The sequence below is a fragment of the Phoxinus phoxinus genome (genome assembly GCF_949152265.1).
Source record: "Phoxinus phoxinus genome assembly, chromosome: 1".
NCBI lineage: Eukaryota > Metazoa > Chordata > Actinopteri > Cypriniformes > Leuciscidae > Phoxinus > Phoxinus phoxinus.
The window spans coordinates 48,956,796-48,973,107 of record NC_136876.1 but is presented as its reverse complement, the minus strand read 5'-3'; the positions used below and the strand labels follow the sequence as shown (position 1 = coordinate 48,973,107).

Below are 16,312 nucleotides of genomic sequence, written 5' to 3'. Positions count from 1 at the left end.
CAGGATAATGCACCCTGGCACACTGCAAATATTGTTCAGGAAGGGTTTGAAGAACATTACAGGGTTCAAGGTGGCCTACAAATTACCATTGCTGTGTAGATTACTTACAAATAGAAGTCGGTTACTGATTCCGGATTACATGACAAAAGTTGTAGTTAGTAACGTAATCCATTACAATAACACATTTAAAGTAATATAATCAGACTACTTGTAGATTATTTTTGACCTAACACGTTTATCACATTTATTTGATTAGGATAATCTTGTACCACACTGATATAAAAATATAGAGAGAGAAGAGAAAGAAAATATTTTCCTTTTTTTCTATCAAAAGCATGAAGTGCATTAAATAATACATAAGTTCAGGGTTCCCCAGACTCTTGATGGAACTGCAGGGGGTTTGTGAGTTTAATGAAAAGCTATTAAGAAATTAAATAACAAAATAAAAACAATCAAAATAAAAACTTACTACAAAAGATAAAAAAATATAATTTGTTTAATTGATTAGATATGCAATGCTGCAATTTTGAGAAAACACGAAAAGTTTCTGTAAATCCAGCAGCCAAATGCTGTGTGATGGGTCTCAGTTTTGTTCTCAGTGACATAGTCTGCAATTCCACAAATCTGGAGGGCGTATATATAAGCAGTACACTTTTATAGAAATTAACATTTAAAAGATAATAGGGTGAATCAATTAATTATGAATAATTTACTACCATTGTGAGAATAACATGTAATCATGTAATCAATAAAAATCAACTTTAGTCTAATTACAAATATCCATAATCCAGATTAGATGTAATCAGTTACTACCCAAATTCCCCAGATCTCAGTCCAATTGAGCATCTATCTATGGGATATGGTGGACCTACAAATCCAATCAATGGAGGCCTCACATTGTAACTTGCTGGACTTAAAGGATCGGCTGGTAATGTCTTGGTGCCAGATACCAGGACACATTCAGAGGTCTTGTGGAGTCCATGTCTCGATACATAAGTCAAGTCAAGTCACCTTCATTTATACAGTGCCTTTACCAGTATGGATTGTTTCAAAGCAGCTTTACAGTGATAATAGAAATAACAGTGAAGTTGCGAAGATCACCAGTCATCAACTCGGGGGCCGCCAACACGACACCGCTCTAACAGAAAACCCTCGACACGCCCCGGCCGCCCATCCGCACAAAAAGTGCCTGGTGTCTCGAGAACACACTCCCTGAAATAGGTCCGAAGGTGCAAACGATTATCCGTTTTCTCTGCGCAAACCTATGCGCGTTTGAATATATATGTGTGCAGGCGCGTAGTCCTTTATATTCAGAATTTATAATTCAGAAATGTTTATGCCGTCTGCGTAGCCACGTGAACCGGAATTATCCAGACAACGTTTTATCTATATAGAGGTATAAAGGGAAGGAGGCCTTCACAGGGGAGAGACTAGTTGACAACATGAGATGTTTTGGTAGCACAGGGGGACCAACATGTTATTAGGCAGGTGGTTCTAATGTTGTGGCTGATCACTTTTGGTGTCTGTATGCCTCTCTGCTCTTTCTCCTCTAGCAAGCCCTTTGGTTGGTTGCTAGTTTCGGATTCATCTCACAATACGGCCCCAAACATGCATCTTGATTTCCCCTTCTGGCCCTTCTTGTAGGGCCTCACCCTTGCCGGAAGGAGTTTGCTCCAGGACTCCAAGGCCTGCACTCTAAAATATATTAAATAACACTTAAGTCAATGGTTCCCAATCCTGGTCCTGGAGTACCCAGTACTGCACAAAAAGTGTTCAAAATCGCCCCTATACCCTCATTCACTATTCCCTACAGTGCTCCACTTATATACTCCAGTTGAAGGAGTGAAGTTTGGACTAGTGTTTGTACTTGCTGTTTAATAACCATTTGTAACCAAGCAAACTGGCAGCTCCAGTAGTGATGAAAAGATTTATCTTGAACTCTGACATGGAAATTAGCATGTATAAACCGTAATTAAATTATTTAATAATCAATTAAAAAGGAATGTATACCTGTATTATATTACCCTGTAGCCACATTGGAAAATACATTTGTAAAATGGATGGATGGATGATTCAGTCGTGGCGCTATCTTCTGGTCAGAAGCGGGAATTCATTCAGCCCTTGACTCTCACAGTGCATTATGGGTATTCTCTAGCCGCTGAGTGTACATCAGTTGTACACTTGTTATTGCAGTGTGTTCAACATTATGGGATTAAATAAGTGCACTCGATAACGTCCACTATGGTTTCGGACACCGCTACAAATAGCTGTAGACACAGCCCAAGACCTCAAAAGTGTGTCAAATTAGCAGTGTTAGGGTCCTCCAGCACCAGGATTGGGAAACACTGATTTAAATAATTGTTTGAGTTGGACATACCACAATAAATGGTTACAAATCCAATTTTCCAGTTAATTTTGTCCAACTTTACAGCTATTAGGTTTTTTTCTTTTCACAAAAAGAAACTAGAATTTGACTAACGAATTATATTTTGAAAATACACTTCATATTTTTGTTAAATTTAAAATATTTGAGAATGGAGAAATTAATCAGATCAGTTTCAAGGAGTGAAAAAAAGTTCTGTGTCCAACCCCCAATATGTAATTTTGTTACAAACAGTTATGAATGAATAAATCCATTACTCTGATATTATGTTTGTGCAGCATTTCCTAATGAATGTGATTATTTTTTAATTTTAGCAAAATCCAGTAAAACCATATTAACAGACTGATTATAACAATTCAATTAAAGAAATTCAGGTGCACTAATAGCTTTCTTAAAAACCTTCAATCTGTTGTTTTCAGGAAGAAAAAAAAAGCAACAACAAATAAATAGCTGTGGCGCATTAATGAAAAATAACATTCATCATTTTGTGACGGATCAGTTTGTTTTTTAGATTTCTTTTAAAGGGCCCCTATTATGGATTTTTTAAAATGACCTTTCATGTAGTGTGTAATATAGCTCTAAGTGAAAGTTTTAAATCTGAAAGTGCACCGTATATAAAGTTATTGTCTTTCAAAAGTAAGAGCCGACTCTGAGTCAATTAAATTAATTGTTTTTCAAACGAGTCATAAGCCGTTTCGTCGTGACGTCAAGATGTAACATTAGCGCGCAGACACCAGGGAAACTTAAACCTCAAACCGGCCGCTGATTCCTGTGGACTCTGGACAGCATCATGTCGAGGAGGCGCTGTGCTCTACAATGTGACGGTAAATACTTTTTTTTCAGTGCTCAAGGACGAGCATGTGAAGAATCTGTGTTTAAAATGAATCTTCACCAACCACTACAGCAGTGTAATCCTAAACTATTCCTGTTACCTTTATTTTACTGGCGACTGCTTCTCAAATATCGGAGTTCAATGCAGGATTCGCAAACCGCTTGCTCTTGAAAGACGGTGTTCAAAATACTAGTTTTGAGTTTTACATTGTGTAGGTCTCCTGCTAACTGGCTAACTCGTGTTATCACTAGCCTTGTTTCCATTACCCTTCAAATTGCGCAAATTGAAATTGTGAATTGAAAATACGCACAATGGAAAGACGTCAATTTCGCAAAAACTCTCGTTTATCGCAAAAAAGTTTTTACGCCCGCATGAGGTGGTGTTTTCAGGCAATTTGAAAAAGCAATATTTCGCAAAACTGCAATGGAAATAGTTTTTGCGCATTTACAGTCACCTGACGTGGTGTGTTTGGGGTCTGTGTACGCAAATAATAATAATTATCATCATTATTATAACATTTACTAGGCTACATATTTAGAAGACGCTTTTATCCAAAAAAGGAACAAAGCAATTCGTCAAATGACATTCATAATACGGGTTAGACAATAATAATACAGGGCTGAGATTATCACAAATAAACACAAGATTTTGACGCATATTAAGGGTTTGTGTGGAGTGTGGAGTGCGCACTGCATGGCACGGAGCCGCGGACGCGAACACTTGCATTTTCCTATTAACAGAGAAACAACTTAATATACTCTATAATTTCTGGTCATACAGAAAATAATAATACATTATTTGTAACTACTTTTATTTGTGTAAACAATAACAAGAAAACGTTGTGCTTTTGTAAAATAAAATAAAACAATCAGGCGCGTTTTCATGATCTCTGTGAACTGGAGCGCGAGAACTGAAACAAAATATAGCCTATGTAGCTAAAGCTTGAAATGTCCACTTTAAATCGAACAAATTCGAATCAAAAGCGAATACATTTTGTTCTGATTAAGTAATCCGTATGAAAGGACCATTTCTCTCTAAAAGCGCATCTGCTTAACAGCGGAGATGGAGATGTTTTTAGCCGAGTTAGAAAACAATAGTTTAATAATATTAATGGCTCTTATTCAGCACTGCGGGAAAATGTCAATTCCAGGTTCTAATTTGGCCTTAGAAAACCAGTAAAATCAACATGTTTTCCATATTAATTTGTGAATATTTTACATGTTTAATAAAGGGGAAAAAAGTCATTAAACACAAATCTGAAAATTCGTCGATATTGACTTTTTGGCGCAGCAGTTGGTGTAGCCAGTTCAAATTCAAATTTTGGTGTTCAACTTTGCGTTTTAAAAAGACAACAGTTCATTTTTCGTTTTTCAATTACGGGTTTAAAAAGGGAACAGGAATACTGGATTCTAAACCTCAAAGAAATGCCACAATCAAAACCTCAGAGCAGAAATGAGGGCGAAACACCCAGAAACTCCTTATATAGCGTTCGGAGTATAAGGGTCTTTCCCTGCCATTAATGCTTGGATAACACGTACGTCTCCTTCCATTAATAATAATAATGTCTAATGCGGTGGCTGTGAGATCATATAAACCAACGTCCGTTGCCGTGATTTTTGGAATGACTTATCGCGAGAGAAAAAAGGACGTTTTAGTCGCATAACATCGGTTAATGGAAACGCCGTCATTTCGCAATCGTTTTTTATCGATATTTAGATAATAGCGCAAAACATTTGCGCAAATCTGTAATGGAAACGCGGCTACTGTCTTACTGAAATTATATATACATTGCATACATGCACTGTTATTGATACAGTTTCCACGTGTTCACCGCAATATATTAGAAACATACTCTGTAAATAAATGAGTACAAGTAAAATAATCAGTTGATGGACATGCACTTGTTAATGCTGATGGTGAAGAATTGCAACATCTCATAATGTACCTCAAACTGAGTAGCGTATCACTGAAACGTCCCGCTCGAGTTGTCCTTGCGATGGAGGTTCGTGTTTAATAACTGTAGTTCTTCTAGTGTTTCATCATCGGACTCGCGCTTGCATTGATATGGTCAAATGGTCATTGTTTGTTACTGTGTTTAGTTTACATTGTAGGACGCTGTCGTTATATGGCAATGGGAGTTTTTTTTTCGACACATGCTGTACGCGGTAAACCAATCACAACAGACTGAGCTGTCTGGCCAATCAGAGCAGAGTAGCTCGCGGAAAGGAGGGATTTAGAGAGATTGATTCATTTAGCGAGTCGTTTGAGAATCATTGAAAATGTGGTGTTGTGCAAATGTATATTATGAGAAAATTAAACAGTTTTTTGACCTTTGATGCATGTTAACCTGTTGTAGGAGGCTCCAAAACATTAGGTAACTTTAAAATATCATAATAGGGGCCCTTTAAAAAGTAGCTGAAATACTTTGATCAATAAAGTATAAAACAAAAATGCATCATTTAAAAAAAAAAAACATCCACAAGACCACATGGCAATCGCAATAATGTGTGTAGAGTGAACTATTTTATGCACATACTATAGTCTATCACTTCACTTCATTCTGTTACATTCATTACACCGCAAGTACAGTACTGGCGTGAAACCACTATAGGTTGTTGCTGAAAATGGTAGTGAAAAAACCCCAAAAGAAATAAAAAACTCTTGATGAAGGCTCAGATAAGTCTCTCAAAACAATAAAGAGTCCTAATTTCTTCAGTCTCAATAACCACAACCACATTTTAAGCAATGTCTGCCAATAGTCAGTTGGCATTACTTGAACGTCATTGAACTATTTCAACCTAAAGACACCTCAATGTCCACATCTAGATGTACATCATCTAAACGAATGTATTTACCAGTCCTTGGCACGTATTTACTTCCAGGCAATCCCTTTCACACTAAATGAATTCAAGTCCTTCATACTTCACATCTCCAATCTTTGTTTCAGGAAGCAAGATTTGGCCGTCCAGGGTGAATGCCACAATGTAAGTGGCAATTTTCCCAGCATCCTCCTCAGACTTCAGGGCAACGATAATCTGGTCATCTGTGTCGGGGACAAACTTGAAGGACGAAAAGCCGTGTGTAGGGTTCATGGGCCCAACGGTTCTCGCTTTAATGTCCTGGAAGTCTGGGGAGCAGCTGAGCATTAGGTTGGTGCCGCGACGCTCATCTGCCGTCTCGTCGTAGCGCTCGCTGCTAGCACGCCGCGGCAAGAAGAACCAGCGCTGCAATGTGTCGCTCCAAGCTGCAGACTCATGTATGAGGTACCCTGAGGAAATGAGCAAGGACTGGAAATTAAGCATTTAATCTAAGAGACTGAGTACTAGTGAATCTCTCAAGCCGGTGTCATACAAGCCATATTTTACTCTAAATTGAGAAGAAGAAAAGCAGTCACATTTTCCATGAAGAAAATAAAGCCTATTTTTCTGAACAATAAAGGGTCCACAACACATGGGATTACATTTTCCTTGATCTTTTTGGAGACACTAAAGCCTGATGTTCTATAGAAATATATTCTAACTTTCATTATTCAACAATAATGAGTGTAGTCCAGTGTAAAACATTTTTTATTAAATTAGGAATGCTGTTAAATAAATTATATTTAGTAAGACTAATAAAGCCAAATTGGTCAAAAGCCACTTCCCTGTCAACTTTCCACTCTGGCTCACAGTCTTTTTATGTCAGAGTGGACAATTTATCACTGTAAAGCTTATTAAAAGAAATTTGTACAGTATCAAGCACTATATAAGTAAACTAAGGTCCTCTGGGAACGTCTCCATCCGTGCTTATTGTCTTATTGGTTTTTTCACTTCAGCAATAATCTGCCAAGCGTCGTCTTTGAATAGAGATCAAACTTAAGTCTGTGCTCTAAAGCATTCAAGATTTACGACAGTTTAAGTTGGAAATGTAATTTTCAGGTCTATGCTCAAAAAGTGAATAAATGGATTATAAATACAGCGTAAATATCATAGTATAAAAAATAAAAAAATCCTCTAAAAATACAAAAACATGAAATAAAAATATGACTCAAACTAAAATATAGTACATTCATTTCATTGACAAAAAATATTGGTCCTTTTGACCGACACGCAAAGAGCACCAGAGGTTTAAAACTAGAAGAGCTCTTAAAGGGATGGTTCAGAGTAAAATCAACCTAGGGTCCTTTGCACCATGACATCGAGCCAAACACCCCCCCCCCCCCCCCCCCCTCACCACCCAGGCTAGGGTTTGGCTCGAGGTCATGCGGTGCAAAGGACCCTAGGTTGATTTTACTCTGAACCATCCCTTTAATGCAGAAGTTCTTGAGAGATCATTGTCATTTTTAAAATACCAAGCATAACAATATTTACTGCTCACTACAAATACGCACGAGAGTGAATGGCTGTCGCTTACCGGGCGGACTGATGCCTGCAGCTCTGCGGAGAGAGTTGTACTTAGGAACCCAGTTGTGGTGCTGCACATCTCCGTGGATTCCCACCACTTTCACCCACTCAGGATTGTCATTCAGCACTTCTCCACTGGTGGTGGTCCACTCCTTCCCCAAACCCCCCACATACAGATGCTCGTCCTTCACTGCAAGCCACTCTGCCTTAAACCCTGTGTAAGAGACCCCAAAGAAGAAACCACAACTGAAATCAGATATCATGTAAATTGATTGTTTTGAATTGGATTCATTATTTTACATACATTTCAGTAGTTTCTGACCATTACACTAAAGTCAGCTCATGCTGGCTTAAGGGTGGTAAATTAAAAAGCCCTGGTTATGCTTTTTTGGAGTGTACCTTCCATGCGGTGTTTAATTTAGTTATTTGTGTATGTCAAAGGTCTGCAAAGTTTCAAAGATCAAAGTGCACAATAAATTAAGTTAATGTCTGATTCTGAACTGCCTGAAAGGAGTCATCAGTAATTATATCCTTCACTGGCTGGCCACAAACAATGTCTACTTTGACCTACCCTTTTAACAATGTAGTTGTAGCTGAGGATGAAAAAGTTTGGTTTATGCTGTTGACATGTCGAGAAGATGCTGTTTTCTGCACTGCGAAAATAAATCCACTTCCAAATGAAAAGGACTCGGGCTCGAATTGATACGATACAATCAATGCCATCGTAACTGTTCGTGTCACTGTGTGTACAATTGCTGAGGAAGAGCTGAAATTGAGATATGGTAATAGTCGTTTGGTTGCTGACGTGCACTGTAAGTGGTAGACTAATCACTGGGCCGTTTAACTAATTAGAGCAGAGTAGACCAATTACAACAGACTGAGCTATCTGACCAATCAGAGCAGAGTAGACCAATCATTGAGTAATCTGACCAATCAGAACAGAGTAGACCAATCATTGAGTCATCTGACCAATCTGAGCAGAGTAGACCAATCATTGAGTCATCTTACCAATCAGGGCAGAGTAGACCAATCATTGAATCATCTGACCAATCAGTGCAGAGTAGACCAATCATTGAGTAATCTTACCAATCAGGGCAGAGTAGACCAATCATTGAATCATCTGACCAATCAGTGCAGAGTAGACCAATCATTGAGTAATCTGACTAATCAGGGCAAAGTAGACAAATCATTGAGTCATCTGACCAATCAGAGCAGAGTAGACCAATTACAACAGACTGAGTCATCTGACCAATCAGGGCAGAGTAGACCAATCATTGAGTCATCTGACCAATCAGGGCAGAGTAGACCAATCATTGAATCATCTGACCAATCAGTGCAGAGTAGACCAATCATTGAGTAATCTGACTAATCAGGGCAAAGTAGACAAATCATTGAGTCATCTGACCAATCAGAGCAGAGTAGACCAATCACAACAGACTGGGTCATTTGACCAATCAGACCTTGAGATGCATGTAAACATATTGTAGGCGACCTTCAAAATAAAATTTTGAAAGGAGTTTTAAAGGAACCTTTAAAATAGCATAATAGGGGTCTTGAGAAAAAACTTGAGTCAAACAAAGACAGCAATGCTTGTTTGTTTGGGGGCAGATTAAAGTATTCATTCTCAAGGCTCTCAAGTCCGTTGAAAACTCTGGATGGATCTGAGAGAGAGGTCACAGCATCATTTTGGTGGAAAAAGAGGTACTATAGAAACACTAACCTTTTGAAACAGAGCCATCCCCATCAGGCAGTATAACCCAGGGCACCGCCTTAAGTCCTTCTATGTTATAAACTACGCCCGTACGATCATCCACGCTGTACAGTTTGCCATTAAACACCACTAATTCGGAGAGCTCCATGCCCCGACCCTTCTCTGCCAGGTGGCTTTCCAAGACCACCCTTTCCTGATCCCATTCGACAGCCACTGTATCTCCACTCTCCGACACCAGGAGATGACCCTTTAGCATGTAGCTAAACCAGGTCAGCTTCTTGTCACTGAGAGAGTTTGTGTCCAGGTCAGCAATGACCCCTATCCGGTAGCGCGTGCCCTGGGCCGTGCGCTCTGGTGGACTGAGGGGGTACGTGTCATTGTAGCGGTCCTCTGCTTTCACCTCATGATGGTTTAACTTTGAGCCATATCTGCCACTAGGATGGGGGTGAAAGGGCAAAAGCTGCATGTAGATGAGGAGGACGAGGGCTAGCGCTGATGCTACCACCACAATGGCTCTCCATTTGATGCGGAAGCGGGGGTCTGTGGTGTTGGTCATGGAAGACAGCATCGGGAGCCCTCCAACAGAGATGCGCAGAGAGTTCATAGGCTCATTATGGTTAAGAAGTGCATAGCCTGGAGAAACAGGCATTAGGGAGGGACCTACACAGGGAAAAGAGAGTATAGTTAGGGTCAACATGACACTTTTACTTGAGTGAGACACCCCTTTTCCACCAACAAGAACCAGGTGCTGGTTCAGAGCTAGAGCTAGAGCCGGTTCGGAGTTGGTTCTACTGACGGTTCTTCTAAGAACCGGTTTGCCTTTCCACAGGCTAGAGAGCCTAAACAGAGCCAGATCTTACGTCACTGTGTATACATCTCATGTTGCCCAGCAACGCTAGCGCGGCAGCGCCAAACAAAAACACACCAGGCTTGTTCGAGATGGTTCGGCTTCTCGCAGACCGATCGCCGCGTGACATTAAAGCACTGCGAAAGCGATCAAAAGCACAAGGAGTCGTATGCTCTCCAAATACTCCCGGAGCTCTGATCGGTCCGCGCCGCTCCGATGCATCTCGAACAAGCCATCAACAATAACGGACGTTACAATACTATGGATCCTCATGGGATTGCAAAAATACATCGGAATCCAACGCGTTCGTGCAGCTCGCCGTAACTTACATAGACGGATATTATAATCGAGCTGCTATTAGCTCGACTAGCTGCTATTTAAAAATGGCGGTCACAAGTTTCTATTCGTCTTGTTGGTCACGGTAACCCCGCTACCAGCCCCTGACGCAAGCGGTTCTTACTTGGCTCCGTTCTAGACCCTGCAATGATTTGGTGCTACTTAAGAACCAGTTTTACTGGTTCGGAGCTGGTGCTTTGGCGGTGGAAAAACAAAGAACCGATTTGAAACTAGGCTCTGGCTCCGAACCAGCACCAGCTCTGCCTTGGTGGAAAAGGGGTAAGAGAGAAACCTGTTTTCACCTGGTATAAAGCTGCGTTTTCAGTGGACCAAGTGATAGTGGACCTAACCCTAACCCTAAGACGTACATGTACCATTACCGTTACCAGGTATTATGACACGGCACTTACCCCTTTTCCACCAAAGCATTTTGAGAGCCGGTTCGGAGCCGGTGCCTACTCGCGAACCAGTTCTTTGTGTTTCGACAGCCAAAGAACCGGTTCTCGGCCAGGAAAATTGGTTCCAAAGCGGCGCCAACTCTTTGCTGGACTAGAACCTTTCTTTTACCACGTCATGCTTACGTCGGGGGCTGGGGGCGGGGTTATTTAGTGTTACCAACAACATGACGGGAAAGTTTGTGACCTTTATAGTAATCCATAGTCTATAGTAATCCAGACGAGCAGCACAAATGTGTTCTAAACGACTTCTTCTGACCCCAATACAGGATCGCAAAGAAACATTTGCAGAAAGACAATGTAGTCCGCCATTGTAATTGTTATGCTTGAAGTTGGCGCAAGCGTTTCTGGGAAAGCTAAGACGTATGGCCACGTACACAGTGACATAACGACGTCGTTCACTGGGCTCTCTAGTCAGTGGAAAAACAAACAGGTTCTGAGAAGGTTCGCAAGTTGAACCAACTTTGAACCAGCACCAGTTCCGAACCAGTTCTTTTTTTGGTGGAAATGAGGCATCTGTGGAATACTTGATTCTGATTGGTCAATCGCTCCATGTAAGACTGGAAAAACTGGTTTGAGAGATAGACTGGTCTATGAGACAAAGGACCTTGCTGCAAATTAACATCTGACCTCCCCATGCAGTCTCACTCCCTCTCACACCTAAAAACTCACACAAGAATATATATGTGGTTTAATGTGAATGATTATTATGTTTAGTATAATTTAAAAAGTCTCAGAGTGAGTGGTACAAATATCTCATTTCCAACTAAGTTAAACAAAAAGAAATCAGGTTGAGAAGTTTAGAGAAACTGGCACACAAAGGAAGGTTGTCTCTAGGCAAATGGTCTCCTACCCCCAAAATGTGTCAACTCTGAATGTAAATTCCCATTGTTAACATGTGAAAGAGGTTTTGGCTATTTAATGGAGTGTGGCAGAGGAATCGGGGCGCTTTCTGTATCCAGACTGGCCCATGATGGTCTCGGTCACTCCCAGCCTCATGTATTTATTCAGGTTGGGTTCGCATCTCTTCTCTTTATTCATGTTTTGTATTGATTATCTTTGAATTGATAAGACAATCGACCTGATACCTGACATAATAAATTGTTACCTTTGATTATTCAAACTGATTTTGATCTTGTTCATTTCATAGTTTAAAATTAATAGTCAAACATTCGCTCACTTTTAGTGATGCAGATATTATCAAAACCTTTAATTCATGGAGTCAGATTAAAACGAGATAATTGCATATGTGAATATGTCTTATTTAACCCAAAATACTTTGTCATGAGAAAAGACGGAACACGCAAGAAACCTTCCCCGTATTATTGGAAACCCTCATTGGACCAATATAGCGCGTCTTGCACTCCATCCAGCGGTATGTGATTTCCAGGTAAAAACTGATAACACGGGCTCATCTGGGTTACTGAAATCTGTGCTATACGTTTGCTAGGAACGTTTTTTTCCTCGTGGAAGTTTTGAGTTTGTGGTGGTCTAACAAAATATTAAAACTCAAATCAATATTTTGTGTACAGTTAATTAATTATGTCATCCGGTTATCGCAGACTCAATCTCGTTTCATAGAAATGCAGCTGGATTAATTTAAAATCAATAATATCTCTATCTCCATAATTATTTATGTAGTGAAATCCTGTGTAATAAGTGGTATGTATACCGTATATCCCTTAAATGTCCGTCTAGTTTGAACTTGCCGCTTGCTACCAACTGCTTTCTCCGCAGAAGCTTTGTGTTTAAAGAGCTAATAAAAAAATTCAACTCAAGTTAATATTTCATGTCTAAATATTTACTTATGTGGCATGTAGCCGTGTAATAAGCGGGATAATGTACATCCGGTTGTTATCTCAGAATAAACCCCTTCAGGCTGATGTCTGATCCGGATCTTCCTGTTGGGGGTTTATTCTGAGATAACAACATGTACATTATCTGTTACTTAACAGGCGTTTTAAATGCGTCTTCTGTGACCTCTTGCATTTTGATTTTGTAGAGACCCTCGGCTCTTTTTTTGTCACACTCAACTACATCACTTCACTGAATACTACTACATAAACAAACCCATGTTTAGTTTAAGTTTTTAATCCCCTTTCTGTGACAAACCCGTTTAGCAACCTTGTTTCTTCTCCACTGCTCCCTTTAACTGACAGTCTAAGCCACTTTATTCTTTGACACAAACAGGAGCAAAGGGTTAGAAATATACAGATGGCTATTTCAATCTCTCCTGCATGACTCCTCTTCTTAAGTTTCTAAAAAACTAATTTAACCCAGTAGATTCTCAAAAATATTTTTTTTCTAAGCTTAAAGGTTTAAAAACAGACGATTGCATCAATAACAAAAACTACAAGCAAGTGTTTAAAACAGTCCTACCTAAGACACAACCATTGTTTGGACTCGAAGCACCAGACACTCACCAGCTTGTCAAAGTCTGACAGGATCCACTGAGGCCACGGCAACACTTAGCGTAGGAAATGAACAATGTTGACGTGGAGGGAAGGAAGGAGTGGCTTGGCGAACGGACGGTAGGCAAACAGGTACAGCCGGATACCACAGCTCTGATGTGAAACCAGCTAGTCCGTTTAAAAAGTGTGCCACAATTCTCACTTATAATAATTGTTAGCAGCAGCTCTGGTCTTATTTATAAGCCTGTAATGTGCATCACCCCAACAATACAGACCACAAAGCACTATACCTGAGGAATGTAGATTGATAACAAGTTGTTTATCTGAAATGTTAATAGTTAACAACTGAAAGTCTAAAAAAAAACGACTTCTCTTAATATACATGGATTAAGGAAATGCTGTAAATGACCTATTTAAGCTTATTTTTTTTAAATAGGCTACATAAAGTTACTCTGCATAATTGGGTAACACTTTACAATAAGGTTCGTTAGTTAACATTAGTTAAATACATTAGTTAACATGAACTAATAATGAATTGCACGTATACAGCATTTATTAATCTTTGTGAATGTTAATTTCAACATTTACTAATACTTTATTAAAATCTTGTGCACATTAGTTCATGCACTGTGAACTAACATGAACTAACAATGAACAGCTGTATTTCTATTAACTAACGTTAACAAAGATTAACAAATACAGTAACAAATGTATAGCTCATGGTTAGTTAATACATTAACTAATGAACCTTATTGTAAAGTGTTACCCATAATTGTTCAAATGAGTGGTACTGTATAGCATCACGTGTCCCTTCATATAGCCTACTAAATTATTTCATTAAAAAAACTTTGTGGCTAACTTTAGTTAAAATTACACATATTATTAACTCAGGAATGTCATCAATTCTTGTTCAATAAATAATACTGAGCAAGTTCAAAACACTCGTTGCACTTCTAACCCTTTGGCAATGACCGCATTTTGCATATCTGATCACAAAGATAAGGGTTCAACGAAACTGCACAATATTTATTTGTATTGCATTTATTTCCCTTTATTTGATGACTGACTGTGACTCTCATGTTGGTTTTTGTCCACAAATAGCAATCGATTTGTTTAAAGATCAAATATGTAAACTCTGTATCAGATGGCATGTGTGTGTTCGATATTATTTCTATCACATTTTATGTTCTTAACGTTTTAAATACATTGTTTTACGTGTATTTTTAAGAATTTCCCCAAACTGAACAGAAGATGTGTATAAATGTAATGGAGAGACATTCAGAAATGTTTAATTTTTAATTTATCATTTCATTATTTGTATTGATTCTCTCCAACTGAGACAGTTCCTACCCTGGATTATTCAGCAGCAACGTCGTATAAAACCAGAAATAAATACAATTGTTTATCAGTTAAGAATAAAAGTTTAAGAATAAAAGCTAGTCAAGGACTAGGATTTGTACCATGAGCTATCTATTTATAGATTTAACAATACAAAAATACAACCAAGTAGCTATTTATGGATTTAATAAATGCAAAAACACAACCAACTAGTTAAGAAATTAATTAGAGCAGAACTTAACTAGCAAAATCTTTAATCACGTGATGTAAACAAACACTGCTGGACCAATCAGAGAGTGCTTATCTTCCTGAATCAATCTGACATATATTAAACAAAGATAAATAAAACACATTATTATTTTACAATTAATTTTACTTACCTGTTCGGTCAAATATCTGTTCTAAATGTAGTTATACAAAAAATTAAACAAGAGTCCATCTATTCCTCAACATTATATTCATAGCGATATGAAAACATTGCCTATAAATGAATGGCTTTCAAACAACATTCACAGTTAAGGTATTTCTCTATTTTAATTAATTAGCATTTTATTTCACTAAGTCAGTGTTTGCTTGGCCCACATTACAGTGCCATGTCTAGCTTTAAAACGAGCTTCTGCGTGAACACAGTGCAGTGTTGTCTTCCTCTAGAGCTGAAAGTGTTAGCAAGCGGACTCTACTTACTGTCGAGTGGGAGACAAGGCTTGAAATGAACCAGTGAATGAACTTTGATGATCAGTTTAAATCGCGACTCGTGAACTATACTGTAGATATCATTCCTCACGGGTCCATTCAGCAGTGCGCGCGACCCGTGCACTTCCGCAATCGGGAGCGTGCTCGCCTCGCACCAGTTCTTTCCGCTCACACTTGCGTACATTTTACGCATAAATGCTTGAAAAAGAACGAGACATTTGCATTTATAGCAATGCTTTAAACCACACGTTGCACACGTCCAATTATGCAATCAGTAAAATAAGAAAAAGTGCCAATCAAAAGGTGCCAGGAATTTTATGGATAAATATGCATCTTATTTCTCCACTAAATTAATTATTATAACAATGCAACTCAATGCATCGACCAGCAGGGGCTGTAACTTGAACATGCTAACCTTGTAGTATATCTAATAGAGTAGTTTGTTTGAGATTGAGACCTCTCTGATAAATACTAGCATTTAATAATTAATTCCATATTTAGATTTTAGTTGTGAAACGTAAATATGAATGCATAAGTTTCATTTTTTAACAGTAATTTTACAGACATGCAATACATAGGGTAATATGAGGGGAAATGCCTCACTTTAGAGGAAAGTGCATTTACTTTTAAATATTAACATATTTAGATATAAATTTAACATGGGGAAAGGCATCAGACTCCCAACGTTGACTGATAAAATAAAACTTAAAAGGCATGTATACACTACACAGTTTAGTACATGGTGTATAAGTGCGTCATTTGGTACACAACTCAAGTCTTTGATATTTGTTAACAGAAAGAATCAACTGTTTATTGCGCAGCATTTCCTTTAAAAAATGTTGCAATAACTGCTGTTACAATAACAGTTGCAAAGAAATTCAACAGAAAGACAAAATTATGTGCTATGACAGAATTGTGAAAATA

General features: G+C 38.7%; 1 protein-coding gene across 5 annotated transcripts; it reads right to left on the bottom strand.

Annotated features, from left to right (window-relative positions):
- Positions 1 to 376: 376 nt before the first annotated feature.
- On the bottom strand, positions 377 to 15,597 carry cant1a (calcium activated nucleotidase 1a). Of its 5 annotated transcripts, none has more exons than XR_013798758.1 (5): positions 15,380 to 15,597; positions 9,318 to 9,968; positions 7,608 to 7,811; positions 4,864 to 6,483; positions 380 to 3,462 (listed from the first exon to the last, which is right to left on the bottom strand). XR_013798758.1 is itself a non-coding variant. In XM_079622264.1 (4 exons), exons 2-4 carry the CDS (start codon positions 9,955 to 9,957, stop codon positions 6,113 to 6,115), a joined length of 1,215 nt encoding a protein of 404 aa, XP_079478390.1. In that variant the 5' UTR covers positions 9,958 to 9,968; positions 13,370 to 13,494; the 3' UTR covers positions 377 to 6,112. The 5 variants fall into 5 exon arrangements, 3 of the variants coding, with proteins under 3 accessions (XP_079478390.1, XP_079478391.1, XP_079478389.1); XR_013798759.1 differs by lacking the exon at positions 15,380 to 15,597 and adding an exon at positions 13,370 to 13,494; XM_079622264.1 differs by lacking the exon at positions 15,380 to 15,597 and adding an exon at positions 13,370 to 13,494 and having other exon boundaries at positions 377 to 6,483.
- Positions 15,598 to 16,312: the final 715 nt, after the last annotated feature.

Coding starts and splice junctions, on each gene's coding strand:
- cant1a (XM_079622263.1), bottom strand. CDS start 15,581: ATGCGTAAAATGTACGCAAGTGTGAGCGGAAAGAACTGGTGCGAGGCG. Junction 7,812..9,317: donor GGATGGCTCTGTTTCAAAAG/GTTAGTGTTTCT, acceptor TCTCTTACACAG/GGTTTAAGGCAGAGTGGCTT. Junction 6,484..7,607: donor TGCAGGCATCAGTCCGCCCG/GTAAGCGACAGC, acceptor TCATTTCCTCAG/GGTACCTCATACATGAGTCT.